Source organism: Calonectris borealis, chromosome 1 (genome assembly GCF_964195595.1).
Source record: "Calonectris borealis chromosome 1, bCalBor7.hap1.2, whole genome shotgun sequence".
NCBI lineage: Eukaryota > Metazoa > Chordata > Aves > Procellariiformes > Procellariidae > Calonectris > Calonectris borealis.
Genome location: NC_134312.1, coordinates 161,120,772 through 161,145,621, shown reverse-complemented (window position 1 = coordinate 161,145,621; position 24,850 = coordinate 161,120,772). Strand labels below are relative to the sequence as shown.

General features: G+C 38.6%; 1 protein-coding gene across 2 annotated transcripts in view; it reads right to left on the bottom strand.

The window, feature by feature from the left end:
- Window positions 1-24,266, bottom strand: part of STK24 (serine/threonine kinase 24) — a 61,799-nt gene extending 37,533 nt beyond the window's left edge. The window contains exons 1-2 of one of the 2 annotated variants that reach the window (XM_075138166.1): window positions 24,183-24,266; window positions 7,996-8,226 (exon numbers count right to left, since the gene is read on the bottom strand). In XM_075138166.1, the coding sequence (XP_074994267.1) occupies window positions 7,996-8,226; window positions 24,183-24,266 (315 nt within the window). Of the gene's footprint in view, window positions 1-7,995; window positions 8,227-23,625; window positions 23,943-24,182 lie in introns of those variants that run through there. The other variant, XM_075138176.1, reaches the window with a different exon arrangement.
- Window positions 24,267-24,850: the final 584 nt, after the last annotated feature.

Here is a 24,850-nt window from a genome sequence, read left to right as displayed (position 1 = left end):
TTTTCAAGAGCCAGGTTATTTTTGGAAGGGGCAGGAGAAGGTATTGGGGAAACTTGTTTCCCAGGTGAACCAAGTCATTAGGCAGTCAACAGATCCAATACAAGTAAAATGGCAGGAACATGAAAGCAGGATGGGGAACAAGATACTCTTGCTGCCTATTTCAGCAGTAGCCACCTGTTAGATCTGCCTAAAGGCAGGTACCGAGATGTGAAACTATGCACAGAGTATTTCATACCATACAGAAGCCAGCAATCAGAGCAGTACAGAAGCAGCTTATAAGGCCACCACAACAAGCACAACACAAACATTACTTCCAAGAAATGATATTTTACATTGAGCTTTGTAAATTTTTGTTTAAAACAAAATCAGAATAACACGACACAGTTAAGTACTTACATGTTGGGTAATACAAAATATAGTTACTACGAACTCTCCGTTTTCTTTGAGATATACTAGTGATGCTTCCCGACCTTGATACACTTGTACAGTAAGAATTATTTAGCCATAAAAGACTAACAGTGCAGAACTGATTACACTGGTGAACAGGAAAATTCTTGAAGTCACCATTGCTTACTAGGTAGATTTTTCCACAGATTCAGAAAAATAGGACAATACAATGCAGATTCCAGAAAGTGATAACAATCTCTTGGATCTAAAGGAAAGTAGTGGAATAAAAAGTTTCTAAAGTCACAATTCAAAACAGTATCTTTGAATAAAGACAACACAAACAAGGGACTCTCCTTCTCATTAAGAGCACAGCAAACGACTACAGGGAAAGACAAAAGTAGCAAAGACTATGGGCAACAAAGGTTCAGAGTTGCAAGGTATCTCTGAAATAAGAAAGGACCAAACTATTTTAAATATGAAAACAAGGCCTCACAGCAAAACCCCCTAGAGATAGACAGAGTTCATGGGTTCTTTTGCACCTTTTGCCTTTGACTTATTTATGGCCGTTAGGGGCTGTATCAATGGAAGCTTTCAACTTGTTCTTTAGATCAGCGGACGACTAGATCTGAAAGCCTATCAGAACCATTACAGAAACTCTCTTGCTACCTCCTTCAGGGCTGTCCAGCCAGATGTCAGTTTCACATTTACTGTGGACAAACGAAGGCAACACCTGTTCAACTCCTCCGGAGGCTGGTGCTGCCTGATGAGAACAGAGGGGGTTACCAGGGGCTTCAGAAGAAAAGTGAGCATACCAGAATAGGGACTGCCTCACAGGAACCTGTGCCTCATTTTGTTCCCAACGTTGTCGCAATAAGAGAGAATTTGCAGTCCCAGCTCCTCTCTCATTTCAGCTGCAGGAATTCCTACAGGATAAGACAATTCCACCTGGCTTTGGTCAAGAGAACAGGGAAGGCACTCCATTGCTTCAACCCCTCACAAAATGCAATAATGATAACATAGCTGCAATTGTAGCAGGCAAAATGAGAGATACCGCTTTTTTCATTTAAGGTGCCTAAGCCCCATCCAAAATTCAGTGACTGTGGTTTGCAAAAGTCACATCTGAAAGGGCACTAGCTGCTGCTGTGGGGCTGGGCACACAACACAAATGATGGAACACCAAGAAATGTTTCACTTCTCCCCATGCTGAGGTAGCAGCCCCTGTTCCAGTGGATTCTACAGTCCTAATGTTAAGCAGGAAAATCTCTGCTCTGCTCTCCCACCCTGACAATCACGGTAGCCACAGGCTACCTGCTATATCAAATGACGACAGAATGCACCAAGTTCATTAATTTCTGACCCACAGCATACATTTAATGTCACATCAGTTCAGAGATGCTGATAAATGTTAAAGTAAACCAGTTAAAGCTGTAAAGCAAAAGGACATTGACTTAAAACTTATTGAAGTCACATATAAACACCAACATTCAAAGTTACATTACCTAGACTGCTGTGGCAAGAATATTCAACATATCCACATTAATGTCCTTGAGTTTCCTAAGGAGTGCAGGCTTAGGCTTCTTTAAACTCAGCAAATACTGATTTAAAAAATAACTGCAAGTGACATAAAATCCACCTCTCAAACTTTTCCAATATTTAAGCTATCTTCCCTTTAAAAAAGCATGTGTGATTACCAGATGAAATTTGCTTAGCTTGACCACTCAGCAATTACATCTTGTCGTATTTTGGCATAAGAGATTAAAAGCACTGAACTACCAGCACTTAAACATGGAAAAGCTTTCATATACACACATCGAGTCACTTCCAAACCTTCTCTTGGATAAACAAAATCAAGCCTGAACTTGAGTCTTTCTCTGGAATACAGGCTTTCCAAACCTCAAACTGTTCCTGAAGCTCTTTACTGAATGCATTACAGTTTTCCAGCCACATTGTGAACTGGCCGTATTATTCCAATGGCCTCACTGATGCCATGTACGCCAAAGCCCTAGCCAATACAAGATTTATTTTGGTTCAACCACAGCTTTACTTACCAACCTTATGTTCATCTGATTACCTAAAATAAAGTATACATCACTTTCAAAATCACTGCTTTTCAAAAATAAATCTTTATTTCTAGACTTCATTTGCCTGAACTTCTTGTTCTACAGACCTCGGTTAATTAAACTTCATAGAAGTGGCATGGGTTTTTTCATGAGAGTATATTGTGTCACTCATAAAATTTAACCACAAGCTATTTTCTGTTTTCTTGCAGTCTATATAAACACCAGCTTGACTTACGGCAGTAGGTATATTATATCCTAGACATGAAATAGAAACCCATACAGGTATAAAGACTAAAATGAAAATTATCAGCAGCTATCCTTTATGAACCTCACAAGCATCAGCTCCTCTTACAAACTTTCTTTTTTTTTTTTTAAAGAATTCTTAAAATACTTTTACAGAAGGGGAAGTTGTCTGGGTAAAAGAGGGGGGGGAAATAAACCAGAAGTCTGATTCTCATTGGGTCAGTTCAAAAGAGGGTATCTCAAAAGCTACAAAGTGTGCTAGAAAAATACATCTGAAGGATAAAGAAACATGAGCTTAGATACAGTAATATTTCTTAAAATACATACTATGAGACTAGCTCAATACCAGTTCAATATCACTTGTACCTAGTTATACTGGATGTTGAAACCACTTAGTGATCATTTGCTCTACCATTATATTCATACGTATAGAAGTCTAAGACAGGGAATTAATGTATACATACATATATAACATATTGATCTCAGCTTTTGTCCATATACAAATATTAACCTCAGCTTTGAGAGTAACATACATATACATGTATGCAAAAAAGCCAATAAACTTTATTCTTCAACCATTTAAAGATAAAGACAAATTAATTTCCTCATATATTTCTAAATAATAATCCAAGATCAAAGAAATATGAAAATGTTATGAAGTTATAATAAAGCAGTAATTAAAGTTATTAACAAAACTGAAGAAACATTATCAGAGAGGCATCTGAATCTTGGAAATAAAAGAGATTCCAAACAACTTGGCCTAAAACGGACAAGAGAAAACTTCAGAACCAAATCTAACTAAGCTCTTGAAAAATTGGTAAAGGAGAGTAAGATGCAAAAAGCTAAGCTGACAAGCTCCTAGACAGAAAAACTTCTAGAATAAATAGCATAGCAATACTTTTAAAGAGTTACAGTATGGCAAAACTCAGAAAAGACAGCAAACAACTTTAGACAATTTTATAAGAAAAATTAAAAAATAAATCTAACAAGAAACACAAACAATCCTTATTCCATTACAAAGGACGCAGAAGATGCCGTTACCTAAAATGAATTTTATAAGGATCTAAAAAGAACTATAATTCTTCTATCCATGGAGCACTTAACCAGATCATAGATGGAACAGATGAACTTTTCCTTTGAAAGACAGCAAGGATAGATATGGTTCCCAGAGATATATGGTTCTCATATATCCCAGAGAACCAGCAGAGAGATAATGAGTCACTACCTATTTTGTCAAGTCTACTTCATTAAGGAACATTGATACAGGTTTTGAACACATCATGGCAGATAAGGAACGGCAATTCCTCTCGATATATGCACCCATATAAACCATGTCGCTGCAATATGCTTTAAGAGCAACATTCTAGTTACTTACTATCTTCTACGGTAGACAAAAGCCCTTTGTCCCAATAGAACGGGAACACGAAGACATCTTTTTAAAATGTGGCTTTAGAAAGGAGTATTTGCATTTCTGTTTTATATCAAGACCTTAGGGTTTCTGATGAAAATATGTTCTGCAAATTAATTTATATTCAGGATGACAACCTAAACTGATATCCACTTCACTACTGCTTATTGATCTATTTGAATGAACTCTGACCACAGCAATTATACACAAACCTCCAACAACAGATGTAAAGAACAAAGTCTAGATGGAATGGAAGACTTATGCAAGCAATAAGCTGCTTTTTATTTAAGACTCACTGTGTTAAAGCAGTAATACCTCACATGAACAGATATGGCCCAGTCTTTGGATATGGGAAAAAAATTGCTATAAAGCAAACACATTTCTGAAAAGATGAAGTTGGGATATAAAAAAATTTCAGAATAAGAAAATTTAACAAGGCATTTGAATATATCACCCTACTCTAAAAAGTGGCTAAAAATTAATATTTTTTTTTAAATGTAAATTTCTAGGACAAAGTAACTACCATTAACTCATTAAATGATAATCCTCATTTCAAGTTGTACTTCCGTGTATATCATGCAGTAGACATCAAGAGCCTAACAAGCTATTCTCACAAACATCATCTGAAGACAGTAGGAGGTCTCAGGCAAGTACAGCAGTATTATATAAGCCTTCTAAAATTTCAAGCAACAGGTCCCTTAACACACTGGCATGTATAATCATGTAGCTTAATTGAAGCAGGTGTGGAATAACAGAGAATGAAGAACAATACAAGGATTTATCAAAGGCAGATGATTCAGATGTTTTAAAAAAAAAAAAAAAAACAAAACCAAACCAAAAAAACCCCAAAACATTCTGGCTACATAGAAAATCTTCTATAAAAGATAAAAGTCTTCACGGCAATGCCCATCAACCACCTTTGCTGAAAATACAGAATGCATCTTAAAATCTGTCAAATATTTTAAAGGATGTCAGAGCAGGTATTCTGCAATTACATAAGCTTGTTCTAGAAAGGGACATGAAATATTAATCATCAGGTCTGTAGTGTCCCAAATAGGATAGAAATTTTTCTTTTCCAGTATCTTGAAACTTGTTATAACAAAATAAATATCAAAAAGTTATCATAAAAGATACTTACTCTTACTTAACTGACAAGGGAGTACTTAGGAAAAAAGTTATTACATAGTAAGACACATCTTCAGCTCAAAAAAGGATATGCAAGAAACCTAGGGAAACAAAGACTGCTCTAGAGCTAGAAGGGAAAAAAAATGAGTGTGTGTGAAATTGTTACTGGAATTGCTATTTGTCTGCCAAAAATAATTTATAGAAAATCAATTTAAAAGTTCTTCATAAACAGTACCTTTTTCTATCCAAGATCCAACAGACACATGGTCAGCACACATCACGCTGCACAAGCTTTAGAGAATAATAATCGCTGCAGTGGCTGGCAATATAACCTAAGATCCTATCATTTTCCCACTCGCTTACTTCAAAGAAGTTCATTGTGTGAGAAAACGTTAATATCTTTCTTGTAATTAGAGCTAAACTGTCCAATCATGGAAGAAATAATGTCTCCTAATCACTCAAGATGTGGAAAATTAATGTGTTGAACGTTCTTGATGATGGATTATCACATTGTCAGAAATAGAGTTAAAAGATGGTCAGGCCCTTAGAACTACATATGGCAGTTCTGGCTTGCAAATACACAGAGATCTGCAGCAAATAATATTCTTGGCTAAGAATTTGGGTTTAACCAATTCATTTAAACATTAATATGGTCCTTTTTAAGTGTGTGTGTATATATATATGATGACACATCATTACTATCCAATAACAAGACCTGACCCTTACTTTAGAAAGCTAATAGAACTGCAAAATGTTTCCTTTGCAAAGATTCTGTCAACTTCAGCATCACCTAATAACGACCACATATTAATTTTTAACACCATAAAGAAATGAGTTTTTTGTCTTTAAGACCAAGGGTTCTGTAATACCAAGTGTCTTGCAAAACAACATACATTCACAAAGAACTGAAGTAATGAATAAACATGACTAGCTGTACATTCTAGTAGCTCTAGAAAGAGCTGTACTTCCCTCCAACAGTAACCTAGTCATAGATAGCCACTGTTAGTGCAGCATCTTAGAAAACGGACACAAGTTGGTAAATTCAGAGGCTACTGCACTTGACAGAAGTGATGCGGAAGGTACAAGTATTTTCAGAAGGTCCTCCTCATAACAATAAGCACAAATATCACTAACGACACATCCAGCCAAACCCATTCAGGCTACTGAGCCCTACAGTCTCCTCTCTCCTTCAATTAGGAAAAGCAACAGTTGCCATACTACTTTCACAAAATGTTGACATTCACTCAGTTCAAATTTGGACACTGGATTCTCTTTTTCAGCCACATTGCTATTATATATTTTAAAAACTGTTAAGTGGCATTCCCATCAAACTTCTAACTATTTTTCTTGTACTCTATTTCACTTATTCTATAAGATCTTACTGTTCCTTCTCTAAAATGAACAGATTGGAAGCAGAGAGGCAGTCCAGGAGAGAAATACCACTTTTTCCTTTTTGCCATACTTCATTAAACTACCAAACCTAGACTGTGAAATTTCAAAAGTAGTAATAAGAGCCATGATGAAAAATTTATCCAATTTACTGTGCTCAATTATGTGCCTCTTGATGCTTCTGAGATGTAAACTATACATAACTTCCAACTCCAGTACTGGTGACAGGTTATCAGGTCTGAAACCATTCACAAAGCCTTCAGTGATAAGATGTCCAAGCAAACTGGTTCAGAGCACATGGAAGAAAGGAAAAACTGTCTGTCACTTCAGTAATGCATTTCCTGGATTCAGAAAAAGTCCTTTTCTCCTTGGAAACTAACTGGCAATCTCAGAAATCCAGAGATAAAATGGGGTCCCCGTTTCAGAACCTTCATGTCTTTGCTGACAAACAGAATGCTTCCACAAAAGCAAAAGCAGACTGAAAATTAATTTTAAAGTATTTTCTGCCTACTTGTAACTTCAAACCCTGTCAAGAGAACAATCTCTTATCTAGATTGCCATCTCACTGTCATAAAAGAACGAGCTATCCAGATGGGGACAAAGTCTGACCAAAAAAATAAAGTAGTACCAAAAGCTTCCAGATATTTTCACTACCTTCTAGAGGTAATCAATCACTATATCCATCCAATTAAAAAAAAAAAAAAACAAACAAACAAAAAAAAAACAAACCACAAACACACCTCTATGTGGCACACTGAAAACTGAACCCTGAAATTAATTAATATGGTGGGGGGGAAGGGAAACAGATTCAGAAGGCAGTTATTGGAAACTCCTTCCATTAGCTTCACTTACGGCTAATGTGTTGTTTGCTAATGTGCAAATAAATTAAATTTTAGATTTTAATTTTTAAATCGCTTGGATCAAGGCTAGGTTCAGTCTCCTTGAAAAGCAAGCTTTGCCACTAATCAAACCTTGACAAAAACTTTCAAGCTTTGCAAAATAGCTGATACTACATTGTTTTTAATGTTTTGACAATTCAAATGAAGACTTAAGTTATATTTTCTGAATTTAAACAACAGAGTTACATTCTCCTAATATTAAGAAAGTCTAAACATATTACTCAGAGCTTAACAAATTGATGTTATTTAAATTAATTTCTTTTTGTACAGAAATAGCAAGAGACGTGCTTTGTTTTTTTCTATTAAGTTCTGTCACATACTTCACAAACTATAGTAACTCATTCTTTCTTTAGAATTGAAAGGACAAAAATATATTTTTCTTCAACTGAGGTCCGATTGAAACTTTGCCAACGAAAATAGGCAGGATTAGATAACTTGGAAAAGTTATATAAAATCAAATCACCATCGTCTGTGAGCATCTTACCTTTAAATAGGATCCATAATATTTAGTTACATATGGACTGTCACACTGACTCAGCACTGTGATTTCTTGTTGGATGTCTTCTATTTCATCTTCTGCTTCTTCTAGGTCAATAATTTTTATAGCAACCACTTTCTGAGTCCGATTGTCAATTCCTTTAAAAACTTCACCAAAAGAACCCTTACCAATTTTCTCCAGTTTTGTAAACAGTTCTTCTGGATCTGCCTTCAGAGTCTGTTAAAAATAAGAGAAAAGTTACTCAGTATTTGTAACATTAAAATGAAATGTGATATTTTTAAAGGCAACAAATACTTCAAATTCTACACATTCCTATTTATCCAGCTATTCTTTTTCTATCTCCATAATTAACATGTTCTTCCTACATCCCTTATAGGCATACACTGCAACATTTATGCTTCCCTGTATATAAAGTACAAATTTAACTGTCCCTGTGAAAAGGTTTTATCCTACCTGGCATCAGAAAGTGCTGCTACCTCAATTTCTTTTTCTTTGCCAATAAATTGCACCCTGACACCGAGAATGAAAGATCCTTACAAAGATTTGGTTTCTATTAAAACCAAAATACATCAAATACCACTACCAATAAAAGTAAACCTTTTGTCTACCCTTTTCTCTTGAAATTGGTTCCTTCCCAGAACCCAGGGTGCTACTATCTTGAATTTTTCACATATCCCGTCCTCTTAAGTATTTTGTTCCCACTCTTCAGTGCACAGACTACTATCTCCTTTTGTTCAATGTGGCAAGCAATCCTCTTCAATTTTCTCCTACTAAGGATCACCTGCATGAATTGCCATGCTTCCTCCTTATCCCTGACCCCCAGGTTTTCTGGAGCAGGATTTCTTTTTCTTTTTCTTCTTCTCTCAGTTGGGTAAATTCATTCACTCCTAAAAAACATCCTGTTCCCAGCTATCTTGATTTGAACAGTCACATGAAAACTATGAGCGCTCACCTAAACATGCAAATGTAAGGCCTAGGAGGACCACTCTGCCATATTTGTTTCTTCTCCACTGTCAAGTATTCAGCTAGTTACTGCTGCTCTTAGACTTCTCACTTTCAGTGCATGGATGGTAAGTTCCATTGTGTACCTTCTTAATCTAACAGCAAGGAGCCTTTATAGCTAACAAAAATATATATAAATTACAAATAAACTGGAAAAAGTCATAGGTAGAGGGAACAGTCATGAAATGAAGAAAAATAAGATAGGATTACTTAGAATCTTTCCCTTAAGAAATAAAACAAACACTTCAAAAGACTTCTTGTTGTTCTTAAAAGGATGAGGTTCGTGCTAACTAAATGAAAATACATTGTTGATGTAGAAAAAGGCTCATGCAAGAAAAATTCAGTAACGCCTAAACAAACATAAAGCTACACACTTTATACTTAGCCAAACTTCGAAGAAGCATAAAGAGAGGAATGAAAATTTCTAAGTTACTGCTGACAAGCATCGAGCCAACACTTTAACAATTAAATTTAGCTTATACAGCATCTCCCACCTATACTATTTCTGCTCTCACATCTCAAAGGTTACATAATTAACCCATGCAGCCCCAAGAGGAAGATAGTCTAGAAGATATTTTAGTTTGTCTGGAGGTATCTGAATTTCACAGCTGAATTAGGTGTTTTGAGGACCGGGTAGCTGTGACTGACTAAGCCCAGAGATAAACCCACTTAATTGTTTGGGCAGTGTATTTGTGGAGCAGTCTGGATTCTATCATCATGTGGTGCAAATTGTGAGTACATTATTACTTCTAATACTTTAAAGTAAGCTACGAGACATCACAGTTTTCAGACAATCGTCCCAGGAATAGATCACTGGCAAGATCAGTCTGAAGAAAAAACACTCTTCTAAGTACACTGCAAGACTTCACCAGCCTCAAGAAGTTACCCCTGATTTACATCTTATTGATCCATCTGCTGCAGGAAACAAACAGAAGGACATGGGGTTTTATCACCCTTTTGCCATTAAGAGGAACAGAGCAAGAGATCCAAGTCCCTTCCACCAGAAGAAGCTTGTTCCTCCTTTAATTTCAATGTAATGAGAATTACATACTATTACATACTACATACATAATATGCTAATGTATCTTCCACATGGAAACCAGACCAGGGCACTTCATGTTTTCCAGCAAGTAGTTATCCTTCAGCAACACAGTAGCCCCTACCAGTGCTTCCAGGGACATCATTTATAAAAGATCACAAAACTAGGCACCAGTCATGCTGTAGTGGTTCTCCTCATGCCCCACAGAATGTTCTTTTGTCAATATTCAAAACAGTCTTCTCTCACAATTCTTCATGAAAGAAAATAACCTTAACACTTGCATTAGATATTTTCCCCTGTGGAGGACAATTATCAGCCTATGCTTTCATACATATTGTGTTAGAATTTGTGATGACATGCTGTAGAGAGCTGTGCATGCCTAATCCATCCACACAAGCCTTCTAGTTCCATTCACTAGCCACAGGAATCTAAGTATTACATCCTTACAAAGGCATTTGGGTAAGTCACAAACCAATCCCAGTCACAGCTGCCTAAAACCTTCTGCGTTTCACTTCCAGAGACTAAAAAGCCAGCATTACTCAAAGTCACAGTGTACTGCAGTTGTTCACATGGAGAAAAATTCCAAGAGTACAAGGGCTACCTGCCAGCAGCTATTTGAGAGCTGTTGGCCATATGTATTCACCCCCTATTGTCCCTTTTCCCCTCAACCCCTCAACCATCTATTACAATCATGTATTAAAGCCCATTACTTCATGACACCACAATCTCCAGAGACTTGCAGAACTCTCACAGCTTCATTTTTACAGTATCAAGCACTCTGGTACTGGGATGACAGTTTTATAAACAACTGCAGTAGAACATTTTCCCAATCATTTTATGTTAATAATTACAGAAAAGCAGGGAATATAACTGTTCCTGGAAGTCCTGAGAAGCAGGGAAGAATTATTCCTGTTTGGGTTTTTTTGCAATCAAAATTTTGTAGCCATTTTGAAAAATTAGTTGTTCAATAATAGCTAGTATTAATATAATTAAATTTATTAATAATAAGGTTTTTTTCCAAATTCCTTGTGAAATTACTAGTTATTAAAAAAATAACTTTTCCTTCCCAAATCAGAACTTCTGCAAATTCGTTTCTTAGTTTAAAATTTAAAAGTTGCCATTTTTTGAACTTTGCTCTGAGCAACAGGAGGTGGTAGTAGGTTTAATTAAAAAAAAAAGCTCTCTTGCTCTGTGAGAAGGTCTGACTTTTCTTCTCAGGAGACCAGGTGTTTGAAGTGAGAGCCTTAAACTACTGGCAACCTGTGTTTTTAGAAAACTATCCATTGGTCTCTTTTTAACAATCTGCTCTATTTCAAAAATGGACAGATCAGGCCTCCACATACATAATGAACTACTTGAATTGCAATTACATGAGTGGTCAATTCCCACTCATTTTTCCAAGATCACATCTGGAAAGGATTCTCACCCAATTGTTTGTTTGTTTGTTTTTGTAAATACTTCCAACAGAGCCAAAATAAACAAATAGCTTTATAAATATTCCCTCTATATGACTGAATATAGAAAATGTCTTCTATAGAATCTGTCACTACAATTTTGCTCTACTCTTGGCTCTACTCTTTGCAAGTTTTCACTCAGCATATAGCATTTTCCTACTAATATTAAAATAAAAGGAACCAACTAAAGAGCCTTCATGTAACTAAGCACACCAAATATTGCTAGAAGCCACAGAATAGAACAGCAACATCTGCTGCAAAAGGATAAAGCTAATCACCTTTCTTGATAAGGAGCTAGATATCTACCACTAAAACGTTTCCTTCAAAGTGTGTCACAGAATACGTATTGTGGCAAATCAGAAACAAATTCTAGAACATTTAGGTCTAATGATTACAGAATTTCTAATTTCCATAACCACTTGAATTAGTTTGGGTTTTGTTTTGAATAGTTTCTCACACTTCTGAACACCAATCACAACCATTCTGTCTCAGTCTTCAGCTTGTTCAGCCATGCAGAACAAAGTCCTTTACTTTTCACCATAAGCAGAGCCACCATTCGCCCAATAATTTGAGTAACCTCTATACTTTTTCCACATTGGATTCATTACTTTTGACCTTAATCAGCCAGAAAAACATAATGCACTTAAAACAAACTCTTCTTAATACGTAACAACACTGTTGCCCGCTTCTACAGAATAAAGATAGTCCAATACTTTCTCAGAGCCTATTTATTCAGCTTGACCTAATGGCTCAAATTCAGCTGCAACCAGCTAAACCCACTCACCTCCTTCTAATCCTCTGCATTTCCAACTAATGAGCTCCCAGCCTATTGCAAAGGTTCTTTGTAATAATTCATACTTATGACACCTTGCACTTCGTGCTATTTTGTTCAGTAATTCAAATCCTCAAGGTCATGTACTTCTTCAGTAATGGCCTCTCAAGTATAACGGATGCCTTTAAATTTTGTACCATCAGCAAATTTTACCAGCATGCATTGACTTTTTTTATGCTAAGGTCACTTTTCAGTCACCAACTGTCAAGAACAATCCTCGAGAAACCAGCAGTATCATCCACTCTGACGTCACCTCTCCAGTATTCTCCTCATAGCCAGGACTATACACATCTTAAAATGTATTTATTTTTATGAATCTCTAATTCTCATCTGCACTAACTGCCCCTATAGCTCAACAGAAAATGTTACTAAAATTCAAGCTACTTAGATCAAGCTTTATCCATAACCATTCTGACCTGAGATATAGCTTTAACTAAGTCTTTTTCTGCATCTCATTCCAGTTCTTATTTCTAACCTCCTTTTATGAAGGATTATTAATCCAGTTATTGTAGAAAAGGGTTAAAAAAATAGTGTAGAAACTATTTTTCTCTTTAACTTACAAGAATTACAAGTCATCTCAGTATTCAAGTTCTCAAGTTTATTTGGGCAATGGATTTTACTTGCAGATCTCTAATTTCTCTATGCCTGCTCTTTTGAAATAAACAATCATCTTTCAACACCTCCTTTTGTATACTTTTCATTTCACCAAATCAATTTCCAATTAGTTAGTCCAATCTTCATTCCCTATCAAGGCTGAGCCCAAAATACCATCATCTGAAGAGGTTCAGAGATTTCTGGTGAAAACAAAATACCACATGGTGAACTGGCTTGAGATTTGTTGGCGATTACTGCTATCTGTTACCATACTTGGAGATAAAAAGAATGTGTTTTGAACCCTGTTCACATGCATGCAGATAAACCTGGATACACACTGTGACAGGATGTTGCAGACAGTGAGCCCTACAAAATCATTTTAGACTGAAGAACTAATGGAAGAAAAAAAAAAATCATCAAGATAATCACTTCTGGCTCTGGAAATCCTTGAGCAGTAAAATTTAGCAGAAGCTGTGGAAGTATGCTATAGAAGTATTACAAGTTACAGTATTCTTACACTTTTTCATAGATATCTTCCAATAACCACTGTCAAAGACAAAACACAACTAGACAGGCCTATGATCTGACCCCATTCAGCTGGTATGTTCTCAAATTATTTGCATCCAAGTCAGAACTTCAAACACAAATTAAATTTTATAGCACAGTCAATGCATCTTATAGTACAAAATTAAGAACACTTGAAATCAGAGAGAAAGACTTCAAAGCCACTGCCATTTGAGGAGTTGTCTTCATGGTTTCTTCCTCTGCCCCATAACTACACATCACCACACTTTTCACATTCTCAGCAAGACACTGAGACTTCTTTCAACTGATAAAAACAAAAGATAAAAATAGAGGGAGAAAAGAGAGGCATGACATTATTTCTGAGACCACTACTACAGGTTTGTTCATTGTTAACATGTGTGGTGATTATCTGGTGTTCCTTTCACACATAAATGTCAACTTCCTAGAGAAATTAGTTTCAGCAGATCATAACAGAGACACCGACTATTTCATATGTAGTCATCAGAAGCAATTGAGAAGTTTGGACATCTCAGGTTAGGTGCGTAACCTACCACATTAAGGAACAAAACAACTTTTATCTTCTACAAGAAGGTGCATGAACGTCTTGCTCAAACTTTTGTACTACTTACATAAGTAAATCTACTTCGTATAGAAACAGGGTACACAAACCATCAGTTTTATGGCAACACCAGGAGGAAGCTGCAAGTGGTAGTAGTGGGAGACTCACTCCCTGTGAGGGACGGAAGTCCAAATCTGCTGGCCTGACCTGCTGTCAGACAGCTTGGTGCTTGCCAGGGATTCCAATCTAGGACATTTTGGAAAGACTGCTGAGTCTTGGACTATTACCCCATGCTACTCTTCCACATCAGGCACCACTGAAATAGCCTGGAGAGACCTGGAGCATATCAAGCATGACTACATGGCCCTGGGGTGAAGGTCAAGAGCACAGGGGCCCAGGTGGTTTTCTCCTCAATCCTACTGGTGAAGGGCTCGAGGAAGAGTGGATAGATCAGGGATCTGCTTGGAAGAATTCCAGGGGAAACAGTCCCAGAGAACTTCAAGCCTAAAACCAAAAAAACAAAACCCACAACCAAAAAAAATCTCCCCAAAACACCCATATAAGATGGTTTCACATCAGGAAAAACTACATCCAGGAACAAGAAGCCTCAAATTTTGCTACCCAGTATTTTACCTTTCTCTGAAGCTGGCCAGTTTTTGCTTTCAGCAATATATATACACCATATATGAATAACTGATACAATACGCAAAATTATTTCCTGCAGTTTGTGGGAAACTGAAATAAAACAGAGGCAGTACGCAGAAAATAAATTGCTCAATTTTACTGCATTGTATCAAACCCTACCTGTATTTTGAAAGAGCCGCTAACTAACCCAAAAAGACAAAATATATTAAAGTATTTGGATTTATAGTCTGGGACTTTTATCTAAACAAGGGGGGGGGAAGCCATTTTTAAAAAGCCTTAAAATTTGAACCAAAGGGAGCTATCTCTCAGTTTCATCTATTGATAATAAAGTAAAATTAGCTGAACCAGGATAGCCACTTTATAATTATCATGCACAGCAACAACTGGTTTTTATTTTCTTTTTAGAAGACTAATCAGCAAAACATTTAATGAAAGGCACAGAGACTAGAATGAAAGCATTCATCTGTACTAACTAGGTGTAAAACTAAGATCCTGCTGTTTCACTGAGAATTTGTTAGTGATCAAAAAGAACATGTGATTGTTCTTTTCTTTTATTCTTCAAACATACATTTCCTATTTTCCATCTCCAATACTATAATTATTCAATTCAGACACACACTACCATAAGGAAATAGCTTTTTTCTGGGAAAAAAATGCCAAGAGTTGGAAGAATTAGCAATACATTAATATCATAAAAAGGGAAAACCGCCATAAATTCTGCCATGAAACTTCAGTGGGTTGGCAGGGTGGAGGAAGTGAAGAATAAAGCTGTAAAACCTTGCATCTCTCTAACACTTTAGATGCCACAAACAGATGAGGATAAAAACCTATAGTATGCATCACAGTGGCCTTACTAATACTCACATTTGTCACACAGTTCAACTCTCTTGTTCTCATTTCTAACTAGATTGGAACAGGTTTTAAGCGTGTTTCCAGGGGGAATAAAAAAGTTTCCTAAAGTCAGCCTATCACAAAAGTATTCCTCAGCCACTGTATAATCCTCTTTCCACTTACTTTCAACGAAGATGCACTTATCTGAGATTCAGAATACAAAACATTCAGTTCTTTATCAATAACATGGATATTCAAAGCATGCTTCCAAATTCCCAGTGGAACTAATACCATTTTCTGGGTACAATGTCCCCTGCACAAATCACACTGTAATTTTATGATATCTTTCATTCAAATTTTCATTCAGAAAGCTACTTAGTGCACCATGTTAACAGTTTAAGACCAAAATTAATAGTTACCTAACCATAGCCTGCTTTTTACAAGCATTCAGAAAGAATAAATTGCAATTAAATACACTGAATTTCTGAATAGTTTCTCAGGTTGGTTTTTTTTTTTTTTTTTAATATAACATCACTAAAAACATTCATAACCTGTAACTGACTTCCTCCTTTCCATCCATTACACTTTTTAAACATAAATCACTGCAACTGAAAAATCTCCCATGCCTTAAGCACACAATGAAAACAACAAACAAGTATCATCAGCAGACAGCATAGCAGTGAAACCCAAAATGCATTTTAGACACCAAGAGAAAGACAGCTAAGGAAAAGAGTCCCAAACAACAGTTCTAGAACAATGTCTCTCACTTGTTTCCACTTGCTAAAAAGATCAACCAAACACAGTAAAAATCACTCTTAATTAGCTAAGCTATTGATAAAAACAAAAAAAAGAAAGTAGTGGCTCTTTGTGGAAATTCCCACCATTATGACAAATGGATGAATAAATAATGCTAATAGAGGCATGTAGAAATTTATGTTGCATTAATACTGATTGAGGAAAAGGAGAAAAAGAATGGGTTTTAGGATCTACACCAATCCCATAATTTGAGGGGAGACTCTTCTTGCACCCATGCTATCATCTGATAAGAAAATCCAAATGCCTGTCTCTTAAGAAGCTGCCCAACAGTGCAACTAAAAATAGAATGGGGGGAGTACAAGCATTCCCAAAATTTTCCTGTTTCAAGCCTCACTTTCTGCTCACTTCAAGAGCAGAAGGCTCTTAGTTTTCTATACTAATGTAGAATCAACACATGGAACAGTCTGATGCTCGTGCAACCTAAATGTTTATTACTGTCAGATCTGTTACTGTCCACTAAGAGGGAACAATTCCATGCATAGATACTTCCAATAAATAACGCATTTATTGGCTTATGAAAGCAATTTCACTAAAAAAGACTGTCTATTCAATACACCTCTTCAAAAGTAAACTACATTTATCTGATTTTGGAACTATACATCCTGAACATACCCAGGAGTTTGGTTTCAGCTAATATACTGAAGCTTAAAACAAGCTTGGGAAAACAAACAAACAAACAAACAGATTTTACTGTTACCAACTAACTTGTGAATGCCGTCATCACCTTGTACTGACCATAGCTGAAGACTCAATTAGGCATACAACCCAAACACATCAGCTTAAGTGAGTTAGCAATTTTGTCAAAATGAAGTTGCAACATTCACAGTCAAGCTTCTCTGTATCCAAGAATTGGAATATGGAAGCTGAAGACCACCATAAAACCAACTTTTCCCTACAGGGAATGGAAGATCATTTTAATGAAGGGTTAGGAAACCTGAGATTAAAATTGTTCTGCGACTGTTCTCATGTAGTATAGAGTCATTTTATTATCTTTATGTCTTCTTCTCATCAAATTAAACATTCTCTTATAGAATTTCTCCCTCTACATGTCAAATTCAGTACATTGAAGTGATACTTCCTAATGTATCATCTCTGTTATTAATAGTCAGGTGCATACATATACGTGGAAACTTACCCCACATTAACAAATGTATATGGACAAACTCAAAGTCGTCAATTTAAAGATTTTACAGGTAAAAGAGTTTTTGACTACATAGCTGCAGGCACACATATGATTACTTTTAGCCACATACACCACCACTTAATTAAATAGTGCTCCACCAATGCAGGCAGGTGTATCATCACAAAAGCAATAGCCAGGTCAAATTATTATAGGATGCAGTATTTTATATTATATGCCTTGCTGGCTTTGTTCATCAGTGTTTGGCACATCCTCCCCGCTCCCGGCCCGCCCCTCAAGAAAGGGAGCATGAAAAGAGTTTAAGCAAAATTTTAAAATATAGCCAAGATACATATATCCATTTTCTATCTCAGAAACACAAAAGATGCCACTATGTAAAAGTTGACATCAATACCTTGTACACCACTCATAACACAAGCCCCAATATTTAAATGCATTCACTATATCAGTAGTCTTTTGTACCTCTGGGGAACAAAGATGACAGTTGACTAAAAGGGCACCTTACTCAAACATGAAACTGGTACATGAAACTTGCCATGACGTACACTGGCCTGAGTGGTCTATAACGATACCTGAAAGATAACAATTGCCATAAGCAGTATCTATTTACCTGTTCTGGAATGCCACTGATGGAAATATGTTTCTCCTGTTTAGAGGCTGTTGACACTAATGGTGAGACAACAGTTAAGATAGAAAGGTGAACGCTGACATTTGTCACGCAGTAACTGACAAGGACAACCAACCATCTTGGATGTGACTGATACCAGAGCAAAGATCCAAAACTAGATTTTGTAAGCTCAGCCTTTGGAAGTTACAGTAACTTTCCTTACCTCCTCTGACTCTGTATAAACACCACACCTTACCTCTATATAAAAATTTAAAATTAAATAGAATTCTAGGAAAGCATGGCTAAAAAGCATAGCTCCAAAACCACAGAAGGGCTAAAACAATGTAACACAGAGATTCATAAAAAAATAAGGATTCATTATTGTCAATCCTTATTCCAAAAAGCTGTCCTAATAAATCCTTCAGTTATTCATGAAGTGATGAGGTCAACCCAAAAAAACTAACAGACTGAGTACCTCAAACTGCTCCCCAAAGACAGAGCAGTCTATACATTATAGTTAACTACCAGTTATTTTCCACCTAATAGAAAAGGCCTTGCAAAGGCCACAGAAAGAAAGAACAAAGAAGCTTAGAGACTGAGAAAAGAGAACTGCAGTCATTTTAACTGTACAGTCTGAGTTAACAGCACTAGGATTTAATAACATTATCCAAATTGAATGACTTCCTAGGAAGTTAGGTAAAGCACAACAGCAAGAAATCACCCATAGCAGCACATCCAAAGGAAACCAACTCTAACTCCTCCACCCATGGTTAATACCAAGATTTCGGGAGTGTATGAGAAAAAAAAAAAAAAACTTAGTATCCACATGTTCACTAGAAGTTGCTACACGTGACTTCCCAGTACCAATAGCTCCACCGTTGATATGAGTTGACTTCTCTAAAACACCTCCGTATATCTATTACATAGCCCTGACACAGCCTTTGACCTACAGAGTGAGAAAATGACGACTTTGTTTTCACAAATTAAAACTCTTCTGTCCTTGTACCCAAGGACTGAGCTTGTAATATGCCACAGAATCATGACATTTATCCCCAGGATATTTTAAAACAGAATAGCCATGATGGTAATGGTCCAAGGATCCTTTAAATAATTAAATGCCGTAAGTTACTGCAAACTATTTATCAAACTTAACTCAAAGAGTAACAGTGAGCACAAACTTTCAAAAAAATTCAAATTGAGGAAAATTAATCTCCTACAGAGAAGCTGCAAATGGAAGGCAGCAGAGGCTATGTGGCCTTTCCACTGTCTTTGATTTAGCAACCTAATGTTTTGCAATTACCAAAAACAGAGCTCACACATAAAATAGTTACAACAGTTTATTGTAAAAGGAAAGTGAGTTATAATAGGGAAGACAGTAATCTATATAGTGTGTAAGAACAAAAGAACAGCCGTGCAGGATCAGAACAAAGGATCCTGTAGGCCAGAACACTTCTTCTACAGCAGTCAAAAGTGAAAATCTTGTGGAAAGTGCATGAACAGGCAAGTAAATAGCAGTATTCCCAGAACACTCTTCCAGTTTCCAGCGATTTGACAGTTCAGAGATTTTCTGAGCCAGAAATAGTGCCTTTATACTTAAAAACCTTTCTCTTCTGTTCATTTGTCAAGTTGCCACTTAAATTTAGTTAAACTTTTAACATTTCTTGAAGCAAGCCAGGGTGAATGTCAATGCTTATTTACATTTTGGATGAAGAATCTGTAGCTCGTGTACTAACAATAACAATGAAGAATTAATAAAAATAACTTTCTGCATAAACACTGTTATTGTTACCAAAAAACTGAAAGGGAGGAAGATAAAGAAAGGTCTTTATCACATGAGACTTTGGCTAAAGATGATGGAATTTTAAAAGCACCTTAGGAATTTTACGAAGCCGACATACAGGCACCCCTAAAAATACAAACAAACCTCAGAAAATTATTTTTCTGAGGAGAAGAGGAAAAAAAAAAAGAAGGTTCAGGGCATTTTCAGGGCATTTAGGTGAGGTTGGATTTTTTGGTTGCTTTTTCCCCTTTAGGAGACTGAAACAGGAAAAAGAAGATGACAATAATTATTTCTAATCAGTAACTCTGCAGTCCACCAGTATCAGTGTTCATTACGCCACAGAAGTGTATTTGAAACTCTTATTCTCCCAAATATTTTAATTACCTTTACTATGGAAACACCTAGAATTACAACTAGAAGTCATACCTAGATCCATTCTAACTGTGGCACTGTGCAGCCTGAACACAGCTAACTCCAAAAAGGCAAACCACCTGTGGGCCTTTCTCACTTCTCTGGGATCTGAAGCTGACGGAGCCATTTATCTTTCTTCAGGAGAAGCTTAAAGTATTCTTATTGTTATTACCATAATATAAGACTCATTTTAAAGTAGGTTAATAAAATCTGTTCTACACTGTTATTTCACACAGTTAGAAGCACACAGAAAAGCTAGGGTAAAAAACTGCTTTTCTGGTTCTCCAACTTGAGAAACAAAGAAAAATACAAGCAAACCAGATGCAGCTTAACCCCAAAACAATTTAAGTGGGGAAAGAGAGGAGAAAGACATTTAACCACTATTCATTTTAGTATTTTGTTGTTAAATATTACCTTAAAACTGGCTACTGCCACATATCCAACAGCTTGATGTACAGCAGTACTGTGTTCTGCAGCTTCATCCCTTAAGCTTGTCTCTGCCAGCCTACATTTCCTGAGCTTTTTGGTCCAACACACTCCTAACATGCTTCAAAATACATTACGGTTCACCAAGCACCCTTATCATAACTTTATAAACACAGTACTTTATTATTTAACATACAGCTTCCATAAAGAAGCTATAGAAGCTGACCACAGCCTTGAAATGCAGGCCAGTCTGAAAATCAAGGTCATGCACACTTATCCTGAGCCAGCCTTGCAGAAATCTCATGCATTACAGATGAACAAGCATTTTCCCCAGGCCACTTTTATAAAGCACGAAGAAAGAAGACAACACACTGTCAGTTTAGTAATGATGCACCTTCAATGCCACACACTCAAACTCATATCTACACAAAGCCCTTAAGCCAAGGGCAGCATAAACTTTGAGTCTAAGCTTATTTGCATGCATAGAAATTTAGGTCAAAACCCAACTCCGTTTTTATTCAGGTTACAACATGCCCACTTCGCAGCAGACAGCGAATCTCAGGTTTTGACAACCTTCCAGCACCATCCTACATTTCCTCCACAGTTTTTCATTCCTTTGGCTCACTCTCTACCCACTCACTTTTTATGCATCACTCTTCAAACATCGATCAGGGAGAAATACATTAATCTTTCATTCCTCTGCTCAATTTACACACTACTCTGCTCACGCCAAACAGCATTAATAAAGTGTTGTCCCCGCATGTGATTTTTTGGGGGTCAAGAAGTTACTCCTGTTCACACTAGGATACTGACTGCTCTCTTGTATAAGTACAGCAAGGAATGTAAGAGAAAGCTGCATAACTTGTCACTGACATTGCTTACACCGTTTGTTGCAGAAGCTGGTAGGTGGGGAGAAGGGATCACGCTACAGAAAAGGAACAGATAGTCCCGTGATTTAGGCAATTTAATTACAACCCAGAGAACTAAGCTCTATTCCTCTCTCCTCTACATAATAAAAAGTCCCAAACCATAACCTTTGTCGTCTTTAAGTAGATGTCACACACTCTATGTGCCTTACTCTTTGAACATTTATCTGCAAGTAAAATCAAAGAGAATCCTGTACTGAAAAGAGACCACTATAAAATTGCTATATGATCTGAAATGGATGTAGACATCTTGAACTGGGTGCAGAAAATTAGTAAGTAGTATTCACATCGCTGACAGACTTTATGCCTCTACCTATCAGCAGGTCTTTACTTCGGTGTTTGTTTGTTTGTTTTTTCACTGTTAAAAGTTCACACTTGAGAAACTCTCATAATAATACAATAAAAATTCATGAGAAAAATAAGACTGTCCTGAATAAAGACAGATTTGAAGTAAACTCCCAAATTATGTAGACTAACAAAAACCCTGAATATCTACCCATTTAGTACAGCTAACTGCATTACAAACTAAATAACAAATCAAGTCAATAAAAAATGCAGGTCCTTAGAGAGATCGTGTAGTGACACACATAAGCAGTACAAGCATATTGCTGGAACAACCCTCATTCTCTCAACTTCCGAGCTGCTACAGATCTGACTTTTTAAATTCTAAAATATTACAGATTCTGGTTCAAAGCACATACAAAGAGTCGTCTTGGTTCTAACAGGTTTCAAATGGATAAAAATGCAACGTTAATTTAACCCTACCCAAAGCAACAAATCCTTACTTCTCTGTCCCTGGCAATCAGCAAACGGCTCGTATTTGGAAGGTGAACTTGAACACTCAACAGCAATACCTACACAGCAATAAATTAATCAGTTCAGAGTGAGGGCCTACGTACTCTATTTGGCATCCAGTACTATGCCTGAGGATATAATTCATGCTGTGCCCAAGCATGTAACATTTTAAATCCAAATCCTCAGGTTATGCAAAGAATATTCATGACTTAGAATCTTGATTCATGGAAAAATGAGCCAGAGTAAATCAATACTTAAACCAAATGAAACACAAAAACTTTCAACCCAGGAGACAAATTGCAAAAAACTCTACCATTCATAAGTTTTTCTTTTGGAGGCTGGGGCAGGGAAGTGTCTAATAAGATGTGGGAAAAATTAGAATAACAACCCACAGATACCAATGACCTTAATGTTTTTCTGGCAGTAGTTTGCATTTGGACTAAGAAAAACAGGGAGGGGGGAAGCCAGCTCAGCCACCAAAAAACCACACCAGTTATTTTAAAAAATATTGTTACAACACAGAACCAGCAAATTCCATTGTATAACAACAGCAGCTAACCAACTCTTAGAGACAAACGGAGGAGCCAAACACGATCCCCGAACACCCACCTCAGACAGCACTCCCACTAGCCAGCACCACAGAGATGGGCACTGCAGCACGCGCTGAAGGTCAACATTTTCAGGCCCTGTTTTTATGTATGCTTCCCCTAATCACGCCAAAATAACGGGACCAAAAATCGCCATCAAGACACGCTTCGCTTCATGAATTAAAACACCGAGGAGAACTACTGGGCAGGGGGAGGGGGGAGACAAACCACGCGCCCCTCCGCTCCGCACGCTTCCAGCAAAACAGAGGCTTCTGAGGAAGGAGAGAGGGAGGGAGGGATTCGCCGGGCGGAGGGACCTCGTTAGGCATTATGCGAAGCGCCGATAGCACGTTTCGTTTCCACGGGTTACGAGATCCCGCTCCTTCCCCCCCAGCCCAGCCCCCGGGCCCAGTCAGAGCGAAGAGGCATTTTCTCCCCTCGCCCTGTCCCTCCACCCCAGGGAACGCCCTTACCGACACGCACCGCACCCCTTCACACCGTTCCCCCCATCCCCACTCGCAGAGAGAGGCGGCGAGGGCCCATCCCTCGCTCCCCCCCACCCCCGCCCGCCGCCGGGGGTGCGTGTCCGTGCCTGCCCTTGGGGCTCGCCCCTCCTGCCGCCCGGGAGAGGCGGTTGGTCCTCACCTGCATGCCCGGCAGGCCCGTCTGCACGGGGGAGTGAGCCATGGCGGCGGCAGCGGCAGGGACGTGGGGAGGAGGGAGCCGGGTCTCCTCAGGCGGCTCCGGGGAACAGGGCTTAGCTCATCTCCACACTCTCACACACGCACAGTCTTCCTCTTCCTCCTCCTCCTCCTTCTCCCCCTTCCCCCGAGCGAGCAGCGCCTGTGCGCCGGCGGTGAGAAAAGGGCCGTCCCAAGCTCGGGCTTTTCAGGCCCCCGTCACGGATGCAACGGCGGCCTCCTCATCCCTCCTCTTCCTCCTCCTCCCCCGGCCGCGCGCGCAGGGCGGCCGTTACTGGTGCGGTCGCGCGGAGCCCTGCCGGCGACGCGATGACAGACCTGAGGGGGGAGGAGGAGAGGCAACGGCAGCGCGCGCGCGCCCGCCCCGCCTCTCCTACCCGGCTACCTGCACGCGCCGCCCCGCCCGCTTCCCCCCCAGCCACCATGGACTAACGGCCGGCGGGGAGAGGGCGAGGGGAGCGGGGAGGGGAAAGGCCCCGAGCGGCGCCCGGCCATACGTACCGCAGGGTACGGAGACGCGCCGGCCCGGGCCTGAGTCCCCTGAGCACCTCTGGCGGTGCTGGCTCCCGGGCGTCGGGCTTGCATCGCCCGCGGGGCGGAAGGCGGCAGGGCCCGCAGCGGGACCGCGGCCTTGCGGGTTTTGTTGGGTTTCGTCCTTCTCCTTTTCGGTGGAGACAGCCCACAACTAAAGACCTGCTTCTCCTCTCCCGCAGCCCGAGGGAAGAGCGACTTCCCGGCTGCCGGTGGAGCAGAACAGGTGAAGCGAGGCGAGCGTCAGGCTCGGAGGTTGCTCGCTTAAAATAAGGGAACCGGGGTGAGGCGATAGATCAAGATGGCAGAAACCCTAGACATCTTCTGGTATGTCCTTTTCCTGCCTCCTCTTCTCTTGGACGCTTTGAGAAAGGTCACAGTAATGCTATCGCCCTACTGAGGTATATGGTTTCAGGAAGCACTTGACTTCCTGTCAGAAGTTGCAAAAGCAGTAAACCAAAATGACAGACGTGTTTTTACAATACTTCCTAAATGGAAGAAGAATGGGTCAGCAGTCAGGTCTTCCCCACACAAGAGAAACCCTGGACCCATGCAAAACCCTTAAGAACTTGACAATGTCATATTCCCCGTATTTGGCCTATTTAAGCTGAGATTCAAGAGCTCCATCACACAATTTC